Genomic DNA, 14279 nt, shown 5'->3' with positions numbered 1-14279 from the left:
CAATGAAAATGTATGTGAGAGTACAGGAGTTGTGTATGTATATATACTGTATATATAGTATATATATGCCAAACCTGGTAAGTTTCAGATTCACTATAAGACTCTACATAATATTAAAACAAATCTTGTAGTTCCTTTATTTGAAAGCATAGTCTGCTTTAAGGAGGATGTGTTATATCCAAAATTGAACCATAGGTCTCAGGAGGCTCCCCTCAGTAGTCTACTTAACATGCCTGGGTCTCCTGGTGATGCATTAAATGTCTCATTTGGTTCTCTAACTGGAGGTTTTCCAGAAATCCTATTATATATTGTATTAGTGCTATATTAACTATTATATTTCTAATGTAAATTGGGTTTGTAAGATAACCTAAAGCTGCTTGAGTTTGCTAATTAGGTAATGAAATTGCTAAGTCAGTAATTGGTTTTTCTTTATAGAGAAGAGATATAGGTCATAAATTACAGTAGATGGTAAACTCCAGTGATTTCATGAGGCCATGATACATTTTCAGTTTAATTCAAGGCCATATTTTTGATGAGTCCAACTTAAATTTAAGTTTCTTACTAGAGAACTGTATAGAAAATCCTTGTTTGCTGATAAAATAATCAGCATCAAACTGTAGAGTAAGGATGTTGAAAGTCGAGTGGCTATCTTCAGGCAAGGCTGGGCCAGACCATTCTTTCAACAGGATCCCACCGTCTGAAGAGCCAGATGGACCATCCCAAACTCTCAAAATATCATGGCCAACCTCAGTGTCAAAGACAATGAAGTGGAGGCTGAAAAAACACACAGAGGAAAAATTATTTTAACAAAAATGAAATGAACAAGAGACACACTCATAGCATGTGAGTACGCATACCTGTCAGCAGCTACCATAATGTGTTGAAAAATGCAATGGTGGCATAACAAAAAATGAAGAGCACTCTTAAACACAGCAGTGGCTTTGAAAGTAAAAACAATTCTTATTACTGAAGATAAAAATTACTGACAATCTTCTTAGTGTTTACCCTTTTAGCTTACTACTATTACCCCTACTGACTGGCTGGCTGTGAACAGCCAGAAGGCAGAATCAAGAAACCCAACAGTTAGCACACTTGCTTACATTCTTCAGCACTCGTTCTTTTTTATTTATTTATTTCAAGTTTCCTCAATTTCAGTATAAATTGTGCATGTTGCATGAGTGTGACACAGAATACACAACTGCTTTATAATCACCTGATAGTCTTGCCTGTGTCTGCCTCTATAGTCCAGGTACAGTGGAGGTTGTTGTCATATGGAGCCGGGTATCCAGGGGAAAGAATCCGTCCCGACACTGCTCCAGTTATGTGACCTCCACACTCCGCTACAAGAACAGCACAAAGAAAGATTATTTTTGAGTTAGAAATTTCTAAAGTAAAGAAGATAAACAATACTTTAATAACAGAAATATACAACTGTGTCAAATATATGTGTATTTGCCATTTGCCAGAAAATTTGCAAACACAAATAGCAAATAAGCCCATCACATGCTAGCAACTCATTTAGCAGAAAAATGTAGGCATCTGGATACAGTGAAGACAATTTCTAAGGATAAAAATGAACATCAGAATGAAAAGAAGATTAACTTTGGTCTGGTTTGAGTAGTTTCAGAGACTGCTGATCCACTGAGAGTTTCTTGTGCAACCATCTTGAAAAGTTTACAGAGAATGGTCCAAAATCAAGAAATATCCAGTTAAGAGTGGTTATGTGGAAAAAAATTCCTTGCAGACTGGCTTGAGTTGAGAGAAAGACAACAGTAGCTCAAGAAACCAACTGTTACAGCCCAAGTATGTCTAACGCTACCTCTGAGAAGTCGTACAAAACCATAGTGAGGCCACTCTTGTCAGCCCCAAAACAGAAAATTGAGGCCAAAATTGGTCATTAACAGGTTGCTAAAATGTTGCCTGGTTCAATGAATCTAAATTTCAGTTTTGTCATTCAGATGGTAAGGTCTGAATTCAGCGTAAACATCATGAATCCACAGCATGGATCCATCCTGACACTAGCTACTGTATTCTGGTTGGTGGTGGTGTTGGCATTGTGTGTTCTCTTGACATATTTTGGTCCTTTTATTACTTTTGTTGATTATGTCCATCCCTTACCGAGAACAGGCTATTCATCTTTTAAAGATGAATACACATGTCACAGAGATCATTTTCTCTCAAACTGGTTTATTAAATATGATGATGAGTTGACTGTCCTAAATAGGCTTCCACAGTCACCAGTAGTGATGGGTCTGGCAACACCGATGCGTCGGCGCATGCGTCAAGCCCTTAGACAAAACCCCGTGTCGGTGTTGCTTTCAGCAAGTCATGTGACTGATACAGGAACTGTTTCGAAATGACACTGGTGCGTCAAATTGCGTTTACAAGGAAGCGAATCTGTCAACGGGATGCATTTGCCAAAAATAATTCTTGATCTTTTACGGTACAGTGTCAACTATGGAGCCTCAAGGCAAACGAAAGGTTTCGTAGTTTGGGACCATTTTGATCTTACATCAGAAAATAAGGTATTGATTATCATTTGGTTGTTGTTTCATCTGGTTCTTTTCAGTTTCTGCTTGGTTTATCTGAATCCAAATTCAGCTGAAATTGACTCTTAGTTTACTTTCACATTATGTTCTGCAAGTTAAGTGTTGCATATGTTTGACAGAACTGTCTTATTTAAATAAATTCACCTCCTCAATGCTGAGGCATTATAGGGCCAGGCATCAGAATGAAGTCCCAGATACACCTAGGATAAACTCAGGTATACAGCCATTCGACAGATTACTCAGTTGCTTTTTATAAATTATTTCACATAAATGTATGGTTTACTTAATTTTTTTCTACAGCAGGAGAAGTTGTGTCAAAAAAGCGTAACAGACTAAATTTCAAAATGTTGGAAAAACTTTTTTTTTGTGAAAATTTGTGGGGGAAAAAAACAACAAAAAAAAACAGTCCACAAGCATCCTTATTCCAAACACGGTCACTTAAATTTTCATCACTTGGTACATGTTCACAATATTTATTGACTGTATCGAAGAATATCAAATATATTTTGAATTTAACTGAAGATATGACATAATACAATATACAATAAAATACAATGACTTAAATCTTATTGTATAGACTAGGTCATTAAATCAGTCTGTCAATTATGTTGCCTGTAGGGATTTTTAATGTCCAGCAGGTGTCAGTATTCAGTGACGCAGTATCGACACAGTATGAAAACAGTTTTGCTATGAGTCGAAACACTTCCTGACGCCTCATTTACCCATCACTAGTCACCAGATCTCAATCCAACTTATTATCTTTGTGAGTTGATGGAACAACAGATTCACATCCCTGATGTGCAACTGAAATATATGCAGCAATTGAATGATGTCATCATACCAATAGGGACCAAAATCTCAGAGAAATGTTTCCAATGCCTTCTTGAATTTACAGACCTATTCAATAAATTAGAATATTATAGAAAAGTTAATTTATTTGAGGAACTCTATCACTAAGTGAAACACATTAATTATGTCTTTATTTCTGTTAATTATGATATTCTGTTCACAGTTAACAATAATATGACCTTTAAAATTAGAATATAACATCACACCAATAAAAATACTATCTTTAAAATCAGAAATGTGGGCTTAATGAAAAGTATGATTAACACCTGCTTAAATATTGTCAATTTTCAAAAGGTACTTTTAATCTGACAAACGAGCCTCAGGAGAATTGCATAATATACAAACTGCTCAGGCAGTTCTGAAAGCAAAATGGGGAGCATCATTTTGCTAACGAGGTAAAACCAAAACAAAGTAGCCAGTGAGTGTATGTTAATAAGTTTAGGTCATCTTCCATTAAGTGAGCGGTGTGTCAAAATCTAACACTTCAGGTCCAGGAAGTTAAGCGGTCTCGTATCTAAAGAGATATGCTTTACTATTTTCCTGGAAATAAATGTAAGGTGTGAAGGTTGGGTTACATGGTAATCAAATGTTTTTTTTTTAAATGCTTAATTCATTAGATCCACCTTGGTTTTGTATTTCAAGGTTAGTGAAAAATTTTGAGGCCTGTTGTCCCATAAGAATTATTCCATATTGTTTACAAGTCAGGGGAAAAAATGCTGCTTCAAGCACAAGTGAGACATGAGTCTTATCTTATTCTTTGGTTATTTTTAGTCTAAAGGCAAAGGGGAAAATACTGGAAGGCTGCAGGCAGATTCAAAATCATAGATATTGTACACAAAATCCTCGGTGGCTCATTGAGCCAGCAGATCCCTGCTGATAAGAAAACCGTTTAGTACAGAGCAGGCTTTATGTATGTGTGTTCTGTGTACTTGCATCTTACTACCCTACGACCTACAATACCATGACAACCTACTTTCTTTGCATTACCTTGGACAGGATGTAAATAGATACACAGTCAAATGTGAAAATCAAAACAAGGACACACACAAAAAAACACTGAATAGAATAATTTCACTCTGATATATTATTCTTAGTCACCTTTGATTAAGACAAATCACAACAAGAAAGATAGTTATCATATAAAACTGGTATAAAACAGAAAAGTACAGCTATCTATAGATGATGACTCTTTTCTAAGCCTGGTCCAGTAATAAAACATCAAATTTGAAAAGAGTTAGTGACCACATCCACATGGATCTACAAACACCAGACATCTGCTGGTGTCTGTAGATCCCTCTTTGGCTGTCAAAAGTGCCCTAACACTTTGAAGCACTGACTTAATGAAAACCCTGAAAGTGTGTTTTGGTACCAGATATTGGCACCAGACCTTCTAAGTCCTGTGAGTTGTGAGGTGGGGCCTCCATTGACAAGATAACTTCCTACAGATGCTCAACTGAACCAAGATCTGAGTTTGGAGTTAAAGTCAATAGCTCGTACTCTGTTATGCTCTTCAAAAGATTTCTGAACTATTTTTCCTTATATTCTGAACTTTGTGGAATTATCCTGCTGAAATAGAGACCACCCATCAGAAAATACAGTTTTCATGAAAAGATTTTATTCCATGATCCAGTTCTGTAGCCCAGTTGATCAATTTTGTCACTTTTGGTGGTGGACATGTTCACACTAATTGGTCAGCAGCTGTGCAGTCCCATCTAGATTAACTTCTTCAGCAATGTGAGCTACAGCAGAGCTTGTTTGTTTGTTGGTGTGAACCACTGCAGATCACAAACACCTTATAGGCCAAAAAATATTGGAGATTCTCTGACCCAGACATCTAGCAATCACTCAATATCAATGAAATCTTCACTTGAAAATGGTCATGGTGTTATACCTGACCGGTCTGTAGAAAACATCAGATGAGCTATAAACAGGGGCAAACAACCATGGCAGAAAAGAGGCCAACAGAGGTAAAAGAAACATTCTGTTGACTACATGTAGGCGATAAAAAGAGAGAGACAGCAGAGCAAAAGCCCGGGGCAAGACCATTTCATGATCTCTATGCTAATATGCTCAGATGTGGGAGACAATAAGGCAGACATAGATGGAAACAGTCAGACAGGAGGCAAAACAAATAGAAAGAACAATGGAGTGGGCGCTAAGGCAATAGATTATCCCAGGTTAAGCCATTAAGTATTGGTTGTTGGATTAGCTAAAGTAAGGCAGGGATAAAGCACCTGAAATTAATGATAACTGACTGAGGAAAACAGTTTTAATCAAATTCCATAAAAAGCCAAAATCTATTGTCATCCAAATGCATTCAATTCACTCCACTCATAAACAGATGCACATTCTTCTTGTTGCCATTAGCAACTGTATCAGGCTGGGTCCCACCCCATAAAGCACAGGCCTATTGTTACAAAGTTTGGTTTTCAATATGTGCAATGCTCCTGCATCTATCAGGTATGGCAGACATTCTTCCAGAAAATTGTTTTTCTACAAAATACAAAAAGTAAAAGTATTTCTGGACAAAGCAGACATACATTTTTACTAGTACATTACTTAAGGGACTTAAAATTCTGTTAGAAACAATGGAGCAATTCAACTTACCAAATGCTGGTCAGACACTCCTGGCAATTAGTCAGTGATATGGGATCTAACTGGATATTCTGCAAAACTTCAAATACCTTTCCATGTTTATGTTTACTTTGTCATGCTAAGTCCGTAGACTGTTTCAATTACCAACTAAACCTATATAATCTACCTGTAGAATTTTTTTACATTCTGTTTGTGCAGTCTTAACTATTAACTTAGTTTAAAGCTTGTTTGTAATAACCAAGAACAAGCAACTTTGACTAAACAACATGGATTTACATTTAGAAGCACAATATAACTTTTTTTAAAATTATTTTGTGAAAAGTTACATTTTTTAGAGATACTGAATCCAAATTCAGTTGAAATTGACTCTTAGTTTACTTTCACATTATGTTCTACAGGTTAAATGTTGGAGACAGAACTGTCTTATTTAAATTAATCAGAACTGCAGATCTCTGTCTGCAGTTTACCATAACCCATATTGGAGACATTTAAGTTACAGCCAGATGAGCCCAGAATGTTACTTTCTGACCTACATGCAAAATAGTATTTTAGCTAAAATTGCACAATACTCTTAAAATATCATCTCTGCTGTAAAAAGCTGACCATGACAGAATCATGCTATCTGGAGCTTTTTTTATATATACAAAGAATAAATAGCAATGAGTAAAATAACTATACGAGTAAAATTTGAAGAGTAAAACCTTGAATGACTTGTCGGTATTATGGTGGTTCTCAATGTATTCACTCAGAGGAGCTGAATATACTGTATAATTCAGGTTTCTCAAACTCCAGTCCTCGAGGGCCGCTGTCCTGCAACTTTTAGATGTGCCTCTGCTGCACCACACCTGAATAGAACAATTAGGTCGTTAGCAAGGCTGGGAGAACTATACAAGTTCTCACAAGGAGGAGGTAATTAAGCCATTCTACACAAGGAGGAGGTAATTAAGCCATTTCATTCCAGTGTTTTGTACCTGTGGCACATCTAAAAACTGCAGGATAGCAGCCCTTGGGGACTGGAGTTTGAGACCCTTGCAATATCCAAACTCCAGTAATAAGAACTTCATAAAAGAAATTGACGGCCATGTGTCCATTTTCTTACCACTTTATAATTATGCTCTACTTGGTGTTGGGTCATCATATTCAAAACCAGCATTTAAAAAAACTCACAATGAAAAATTTGTGACTGTATAACACAAAATATGAAATAATTCAACAAGTTTAAAAACTTTTACAAGACACTTTTCTAGAAAAGTCTAATTGCCAACAAGGATTTCATGAACAAATATCAAGTCATGTTTAGTAGACTGCATGCAAATTATATTTTTATTTTTACATTGTGGATTTTTTTCTGGATGTCAGATTATTTTGTTTTCACTTGAGAATAACATCACCATACAATGACACTGTCAGACATTTCTTTGGAAGAGAGCTAACTTTATATCATCAACAGAGGACCTAATGTTGACTGTTGGAATATTTATTGTCAAAAAACAGATAACCTTGTGTTTACCGATGAAGCAGAGAGACCAATTTTTATGCAAAGGACTTGTAGTAGTACCATTACAAATATTTGCCACAGTGCTGAATCAGTCCCCATAAGCTCTTTGCAAAGTATTTGCCTGTGTTGACTCACATATTTGCCTACTCAATGTCTTTGAGTCATTGTGTTGCAGCCTACAAACTGAATCTAGTTACTGTCACTCTTCCTTGCTTAATTTATTGTTAAACTACACAAAAACTGCCCAGAGGATAAAAATTAAACTTTTGTTGCACTGAATTATTTATCCAATGATATCTACATGTTTGCTTGCATACTAACCAATACAGGAAGGAAGTGGTTTGTCCCAGACACGCCTATCACCACTCAGACAGGTTAGCGTACTGCTGCCATGTAGGGTATACCCAGGGTTGCAGGAGTACAGGACGAATGTATTGGCATAATGCCCATCGTCCTGGATTTTATACCCATAACTGGGAACTCCAGGCTCCTCACACCGAACCAGATCAAAACCTAAAAAAAAAAACATATATACAAAGAGACACAAGAGGGAGAAGTGACACACACATAGTGTTTATATTTTCATCTGCTATTTCTGTTTCAGCCACAAATATCATCAAAAAACAACTGATCTGTTGTTAAATACCATAAATTTTTCGAGAGAAACAGAAGTATTAAAAGTGCTTAAAAATTTTATGGTATTCCACTTATATGACCATTTTTAACATTTCAAAGTTTAAATGTACTCAAAAGTGTACACACCCATCTGAACTACTAACTCACAAAGATCGAGATTATTTTTTGAGCTAAAATGCCTAAGATATTAATGAAAACTAGATTTCTTAAGATTTTGTTATGCAAATAAGCAATGATTCAAACAACTCCTCAATGGAAACTATTACACAACAAGAAACTTTTACTTTAAATTTACATGAGCTTGAGCAGGATGTCTGTAAATGTCAATCTGTTCCTTTATCCGTTAAACAGATGCATTTCACTTCTGTTAACCTTTCTTGTTATTGTCTCGTATAGATGCTCTGTCATTTCTTATTGCTACATTAAAACATCCTTTAACATTGGACATTCATGAACCTTCTTGTTTCTCTCTCTTTTTGTATGTTTTAACCCTAATCTATCAATCACTCTTATATATGCTCCATCTCCTCTGTTAAAAGCAAAAACTCTGAAGAACATGTCACCTTTTTTAGTATAATGTCTTACAGATTGAGGGTAGTTTAATGGTTTTACTGACTTACAGAGCACCTATAATATCCATATCCCATTTACCCTCATTTGTTTGTCTCACTCGTTCAGCTGCTCTACCACTCCAGATGTGTCATTCTCACCTTCTTTAAATGACTCGCAGATAAATGCTCCTTTAATAGCCTCTTTGACTTATACAACGGCTGCTCTGAAGTTTTTAACAGGTTCTCTTTAAAGCCATTTAAATGAATGTGTGTAGGTGTGTGTTTGTGAGCCAGAATGAGAGCCTGTTTAAAGCATTTATGTCCTAATTTCCTTTTTCAATGCCTGTTAAATTAGAAAACTGAAATAGAGCGGGAAACCAACCGTTTTCCTCAGTTTACTTGTTATATTAAAGGAAAAACTATGTAATGTTCTCAAATTACCGTGTAGGGCATGTGACCAGGTCTACTCAGCAACATATAGTAGCACTGAAATTCACCTGACTGATACACAAAAGATATCCAGGATCAAGGAAGAGGGTAACATAACAACCTTATCATTCTGAATTTCAATAAAAAAGGTTGTAGTCGCAAAAATTTGCCCATAAGAGCTTAGGAAAAGGTCTTTTTGTGGATAAATTAAAATGTAAAAATTGTTTATGTGAAAAACAATCATAATCTATTTTTGTTTCATCAATTAAAAAAATTATAGCGCTTTCCCTAATTTATAAAAAATATCACTAGAGCATGGAATTAACTCACTTGTGTAAGTAAGGCGAAAGCCCTGATCCGTTCCAGAGGCATTGCTGTTGAACTCCAGCCATAAGTGATTGGACGTACTGTTGACAACACGACCCATCATTCCATCAAGTGTAAAGTTGCCAAGAAGACGGGATGTAGTATTCTCTCCATCATACACCTGTCAATCAAAACACAGTAACAGTGTTGAGCCACATTAATAAAACATGAGTTTGAGTCATTTTGCTTAGCTTTGCATCAGAGCACACTACATGTTAAATCTACCAGACAGTTGTTTGTTTACTGCAGTGAAAATAAGTAGAGTAAAAGATAACTGAAATACCTTACACAAGTCTAAACATGTCAATCAATAACTAGTTTTTAAGTAATGTTTATTAGCAGTTATAACAGTGCTATATCTCTAACAGACCTGTGGTTTTGGACAAAAGATTTTCTTGTGACCTTTTTCTTTAACCACAGGATATAAAATCAGTCTTGGCTTGAAACAAAGGTACTGAAATTTCATGGAAATTTCAAAAATAATAACTTTCACAGCATAAAGTGCCTTTTTAGAGAATGTCTAAGATTGTCTGTTTACCAACTTATTTACCTCCATATATTTGAGCTCATCAGAACACCTCATAACCTCCTTAAAAGAGAACAAAGCTTTGCTCTCTCTAGACTCAAGTTGTGGTATTTATAGCATCCAGCTTTGACATAACAAAAGAATTAAAGCAGAACAAAGTACCTGACCAGCATTTTAATGCATGACTGACAACATAAGGAGTTGGATTACATGCCTTTCACATTAGTCTTTGACAGGGGGGTAATTTTTGCTGCATACCTACCAAATAATAAAAGAATTTAGGCATAAGGAACAAATTCAGACTTTTGAAAGTTCAAGGCTCAGCAATTCTAATCCATGCAATTATTATTTTGCTATAAATGTAATTTCTTAAATAAAAAGTATAAAGATGCGAGTCATATATTAATTTATTTGACTTATGTTATTAACATTTGTAAATTATATTAAAACCAATCACATGATTACTGTTAATTTGTAAAATGCTTAACATTATAAGGTCTAGTGTGAGCAATGTTTGTTAGGGTCTTTGTAATTATTTCTTCATTATTTTTGAAGTTGTTTTAAAAACTCCATCAATAGTAAGTGGTGTTCTTGCAGAAAACAGCTACTTAATAAGAATTAATAAGCACCATGGAAATGTTTTAGTTTGCGTAGACTTATTTGACCAACAAGCTTCTTCAGAATGGACACTATGTAAATTATCCAAAGGGTTTCAAACCAATGAAGCTTACATTGTTACAACTTTCACATGAAAACAGTAACATGGAATTTTATTCATGATTCAGATTCTAGTCGTTTTACAAAGTTTCCTCGCTATATGTTGCCAATCCCCAAATAAAAAAATAAAAACTGCTGACCTGCCATACTGATACTTCCCTTGAGCACAAACACCAGGCTTTGATAAGTCACACTGTGCAAACCTCCAGGGCTACTAATGCCACATACTACGACGCAGCATCTGGCATCTAACAGACAGGTTTGTATATCCCCTCAGGCACTTTCTTCTGACACACTCTGTGAAACTCTCCCATGCCATAAGACCTAATGAAAACCAGCATATGACAGTGCTCTGCATTTATTGTGCTCACTGCAAACCTTTAGAGTTTAATTCCTGTCCAGTATCTGTGGAAACCCTACAGAGTACACTTGAGTATTAAACTGGAAGACCTCGACAGCTGTACTAAAAAGTGATTTTCTTTTCTATTTGTATTATTATTTTTTTTGGTTTCTTGTTTTTGTGAAAATCATTTCTAAAATCCATAGTTCAAATCAGTGTGTAAAGTTTTGTGAAGTTGTACATTACTGTTTATATCAGAAAGAGGATAATAAATGTAATTCCTGCATCAAAATAACATACCATGGCTTTGCCAACAGTATACTGGTACTCTTTGTATACTGTTACAATGAAGTTGTATATCAACTTCATTTCTACACAATATGAAATCACCAATTTTTTACTGCTTCACTTTCCCCCCCACAATCTAAACCCATATGTCCAATTGATTAGAATTTAACCACACAGCTGTCATATCGCAAAAATAAAAACAGAAATAACACACCAGCTGGAGACAAATATCACTGCAAAACAAGAAGATCCAGAGAGTGAAGCTGTAACAGTCTACACACTGCTAAGAAGTGTTTGAGAGGCCATTTTTAAAAAAAATAATGTGTATTTTCATTGTTAACAAATCTATTATGTTTTTAGGAACATATTCTATTTTGTCTTTAAAAATGTCTTTAATGGACAAAGGAATAATGACTATTAATATCAGGAATGTTTTTGGAAATTTAAGTTCTGAAATCAACACTCAGCGATTAAAATGGTGATTTTCTGGCAAATGATGTTGGATGTACTGGGGGGATTAGTTTTGAAACTTTTAGTGGAAATGTTAACGCTTTAAGTATTTCATTGTGCAACACTGTTTATTACCATATCAAAGCTGTTAAAGAAAAGGTGAATTGTTCGTGCTTGAACTGCTCAAGCTTATATTTGGCAGCCTGTGACATTTTCACAGATGGATGGTGACGGGTCTGCAGGTGGCAGGAATGCCAAGGAAATGGGCAAAGGTGATGTAGTGTTCTATCTTTACAAGTGCTGCCAGTCAGAGGAGACAACGCTGCATGTAGATACAGCCTGTTTGAGTATGCGGCTGTGATGGAAAGCACAAATATGGAGGAGGACAGTATGAAATGGTATGACAGTATCTGTAGCCTTACTCTGCTAAATTTCATTTTCCCTTACACGTTCCTCTCCTTCAGGTTTCCTCTCAGTGCCTGCCCAATTTTTGTATTTTGCTTTCCTCTGTTGCTCTCTCTCTTCTTCCCCCTGTTTCAGTAAAACTCAGTATGGTTAATGAAAAGCCCTGCAGCTCATAAATCAACATGTCACCATCTGCCACCCCTCCTCTCTCTGTCTGTCTGACTCCCCCCTCGCATGTTCTCCTGCCACCGCTATTTTCGTAACAATTCCTCCACATCCTTGTTTTGTTTTTTTCCATTCAACTTATCTTTTTATTTTTCTGCAGAGGTCAAGTAAATTCAAGTTAATGTGGTCAAGTATTGTATTAGTTGACATTTTAGGTTAAATTCAGCTGGATAAGCGATTTCTTTCACAGTGTCAGGCTAAAACCTTAGCCAATAGCAAGAAGAATTAATGAGCTGGTTCATATGCTCAAGGAGGTTTTTGCCATAAGCTGGCTGGAGCTGTCAAACAAATGATCTGTGTTCAGCGTTTTCACCGGAGATGATGGGAGTTAGCTGCATTACTGCTAGCCTCAGGATCACCAAGCTAATTGCTAGCCTAAATAAAGATTTCCCTCTTTTTATTTTAAACTGTCATTTTCCAGTAAAGTAAAAACATCATATATTTTCTGGTAAATAACAAAAACTAAATCTTAGTGAATATAATTTAATTTCACAATTCCACTGGATGAAATTTTTTTTCAAAGCTAATAAGATTTCTATTTGTTAAAATATAGATCAAGGCATATATCTTTTTAACACTTGTTTGTTCCTATTACATGCTCATAAAGATCGAAAACTTGCAAAAAAAGCTAAAAAAAAAGATTCATTTTCCGCACAATCTAACCAGTCAAACTTTATTAATACACTTTTCACTTATCACCAAGTTCTTCACAATGGAATATAACAAGCTTTTTAGAATAGAATATAACAATAGCAAAAAGATAAAAATTAAATGATGATGAAAATCAAAAGCGGCACACAGAATAAAAGTACTTTTTACAATTCTAACAAGAACACTTTTTGAATAAAAATTGTCAATACAACGCAAAAATAAGACAAAGGCATTCCATTATTCGCATGTGGCTGTTTTAAAGGAGCTATCTCCAGATGCTTTAAAACACTTCTAAGAAATAATCAGCATTCTCTGGTTACCTGACCTGAAGTTCTCAACTGATGTTTAGTTTCTTAACAAGCCAAAAATGTAATTAGGAACTTGACTTTGCAAAGTCGTGAAGGTTAACAGCAATATTTTGAAGTGAACTCTAAAAGTACCCAAAGATGAAACTCTCATACAAAAGTCAAGGATGTCTTTTGTCTGTTCAGTTAGTCATCCTTATGCAGATTGTTATGCCATTTAGAAAGACTATGAAGTTAACTTTTTATTAAGCTTTTTGTTAAGACAGGTAAAAAGGTAGTTGTGATGATCTAAACAAGAAGGAATAAAAGTATGGACGGTCATCTCTAGTGCATGTCTAGTGCATTCCTAAACCTTTAGGAATATTTCTCAAGTAAAGAATTAATTTGTCACCACCCTTTTTACAACCCAAATTCCACTAAATAAAGAAACAGATAAATATGGTAAGATATGTTATTAAACCTGCTTTTAAGTTTGACGGAGACTGTGTGTAAATCAGAAACAGGACTGTCCAAAAAATAGAATCTGGAGGGACTCCACATAAAACGGTGATTGAATCACATATCGGCTATTTAACACAGAACTTACCTTTCAAACAGAAAGATAAGATGTGAACCAGTTAAAAGGAACAACTTTTCAAATTACAACAAAAACTAAGAATAAATACTGTATTGTGTCAGAAAAGTAATAAGATCGATTAAGTACTACCTTTTTCAAACTCCTAGAATTACATAAAAATATTACAGGTAGGTCATATTTTACTTGAGTTGTTGGTGAGTCATGGTTCCTTAGTACTGGTTTCACGACAACACTTAGCAACATAGTCCATAACAACAATAATCCCTGTTATTGCCCAGGTTGGATGGTGTTGGCTCTGCAAAATCTTTCATAGTATTAGAAA

At 35.3% G+C, this 14279-nt stretch overlaps 1 protein-coding gene across 4 annotated transcripts in view; it reads right to left on the bottom strand.

Annotated features, from left to right (window-relative positions):
- The window catches only part of csmd1 (CUB and Sushi multiple domains 1), a 413944-nt gene that overhangs the window by 101263 nt on the left and 298402 nt on the right, over positions 1-14279 (bottom strand). For all 4 annotated transcript variants that reach the window (XM_023332533.1, XM_023332535.1, XM_023332534.1 and 1 more), the window contains exons 25-28: positions 9438-9594; positions 7813-8004; positions 1214-1340; positions 563-774 (exon numbers count right to left, since the gene is read on the bottom strand). In XM_023332533.1, coding sequence (XP_023188301.1) covers positions 563-774; positions 1214-1340; positions 7813-8004; positions 9438-9594 — 688 coding nt within the window. The remainder of the gene's footprint in view (positions 1-562; positions 775-1213; positions 1341-7812; positions 8005-9437; positions 9595-14279) is intronic.

Source organism: Xiphophorus maculatus, chromosome 4 (assembly GCF_002775205.1).
Source record: "Xiphophorus maculatus strain JP 163 A chromosome 4, X_maculatus-5.0-male, whole genome shotgun sequence".
In the NCBI taxonomy this organism is placed as follows: domain Eukaryota; kingdom Metazoa; phylum Chordata; class Actinopteri; order Cyprinodontiformes; family Poeciliidae; genus Xiphophorus; species Xiphophorus maculatus.
Note: the sequence above shows the minus strand (reverse complement) of the source record. Positions and strands in the feature narration are given on the sequence as shown.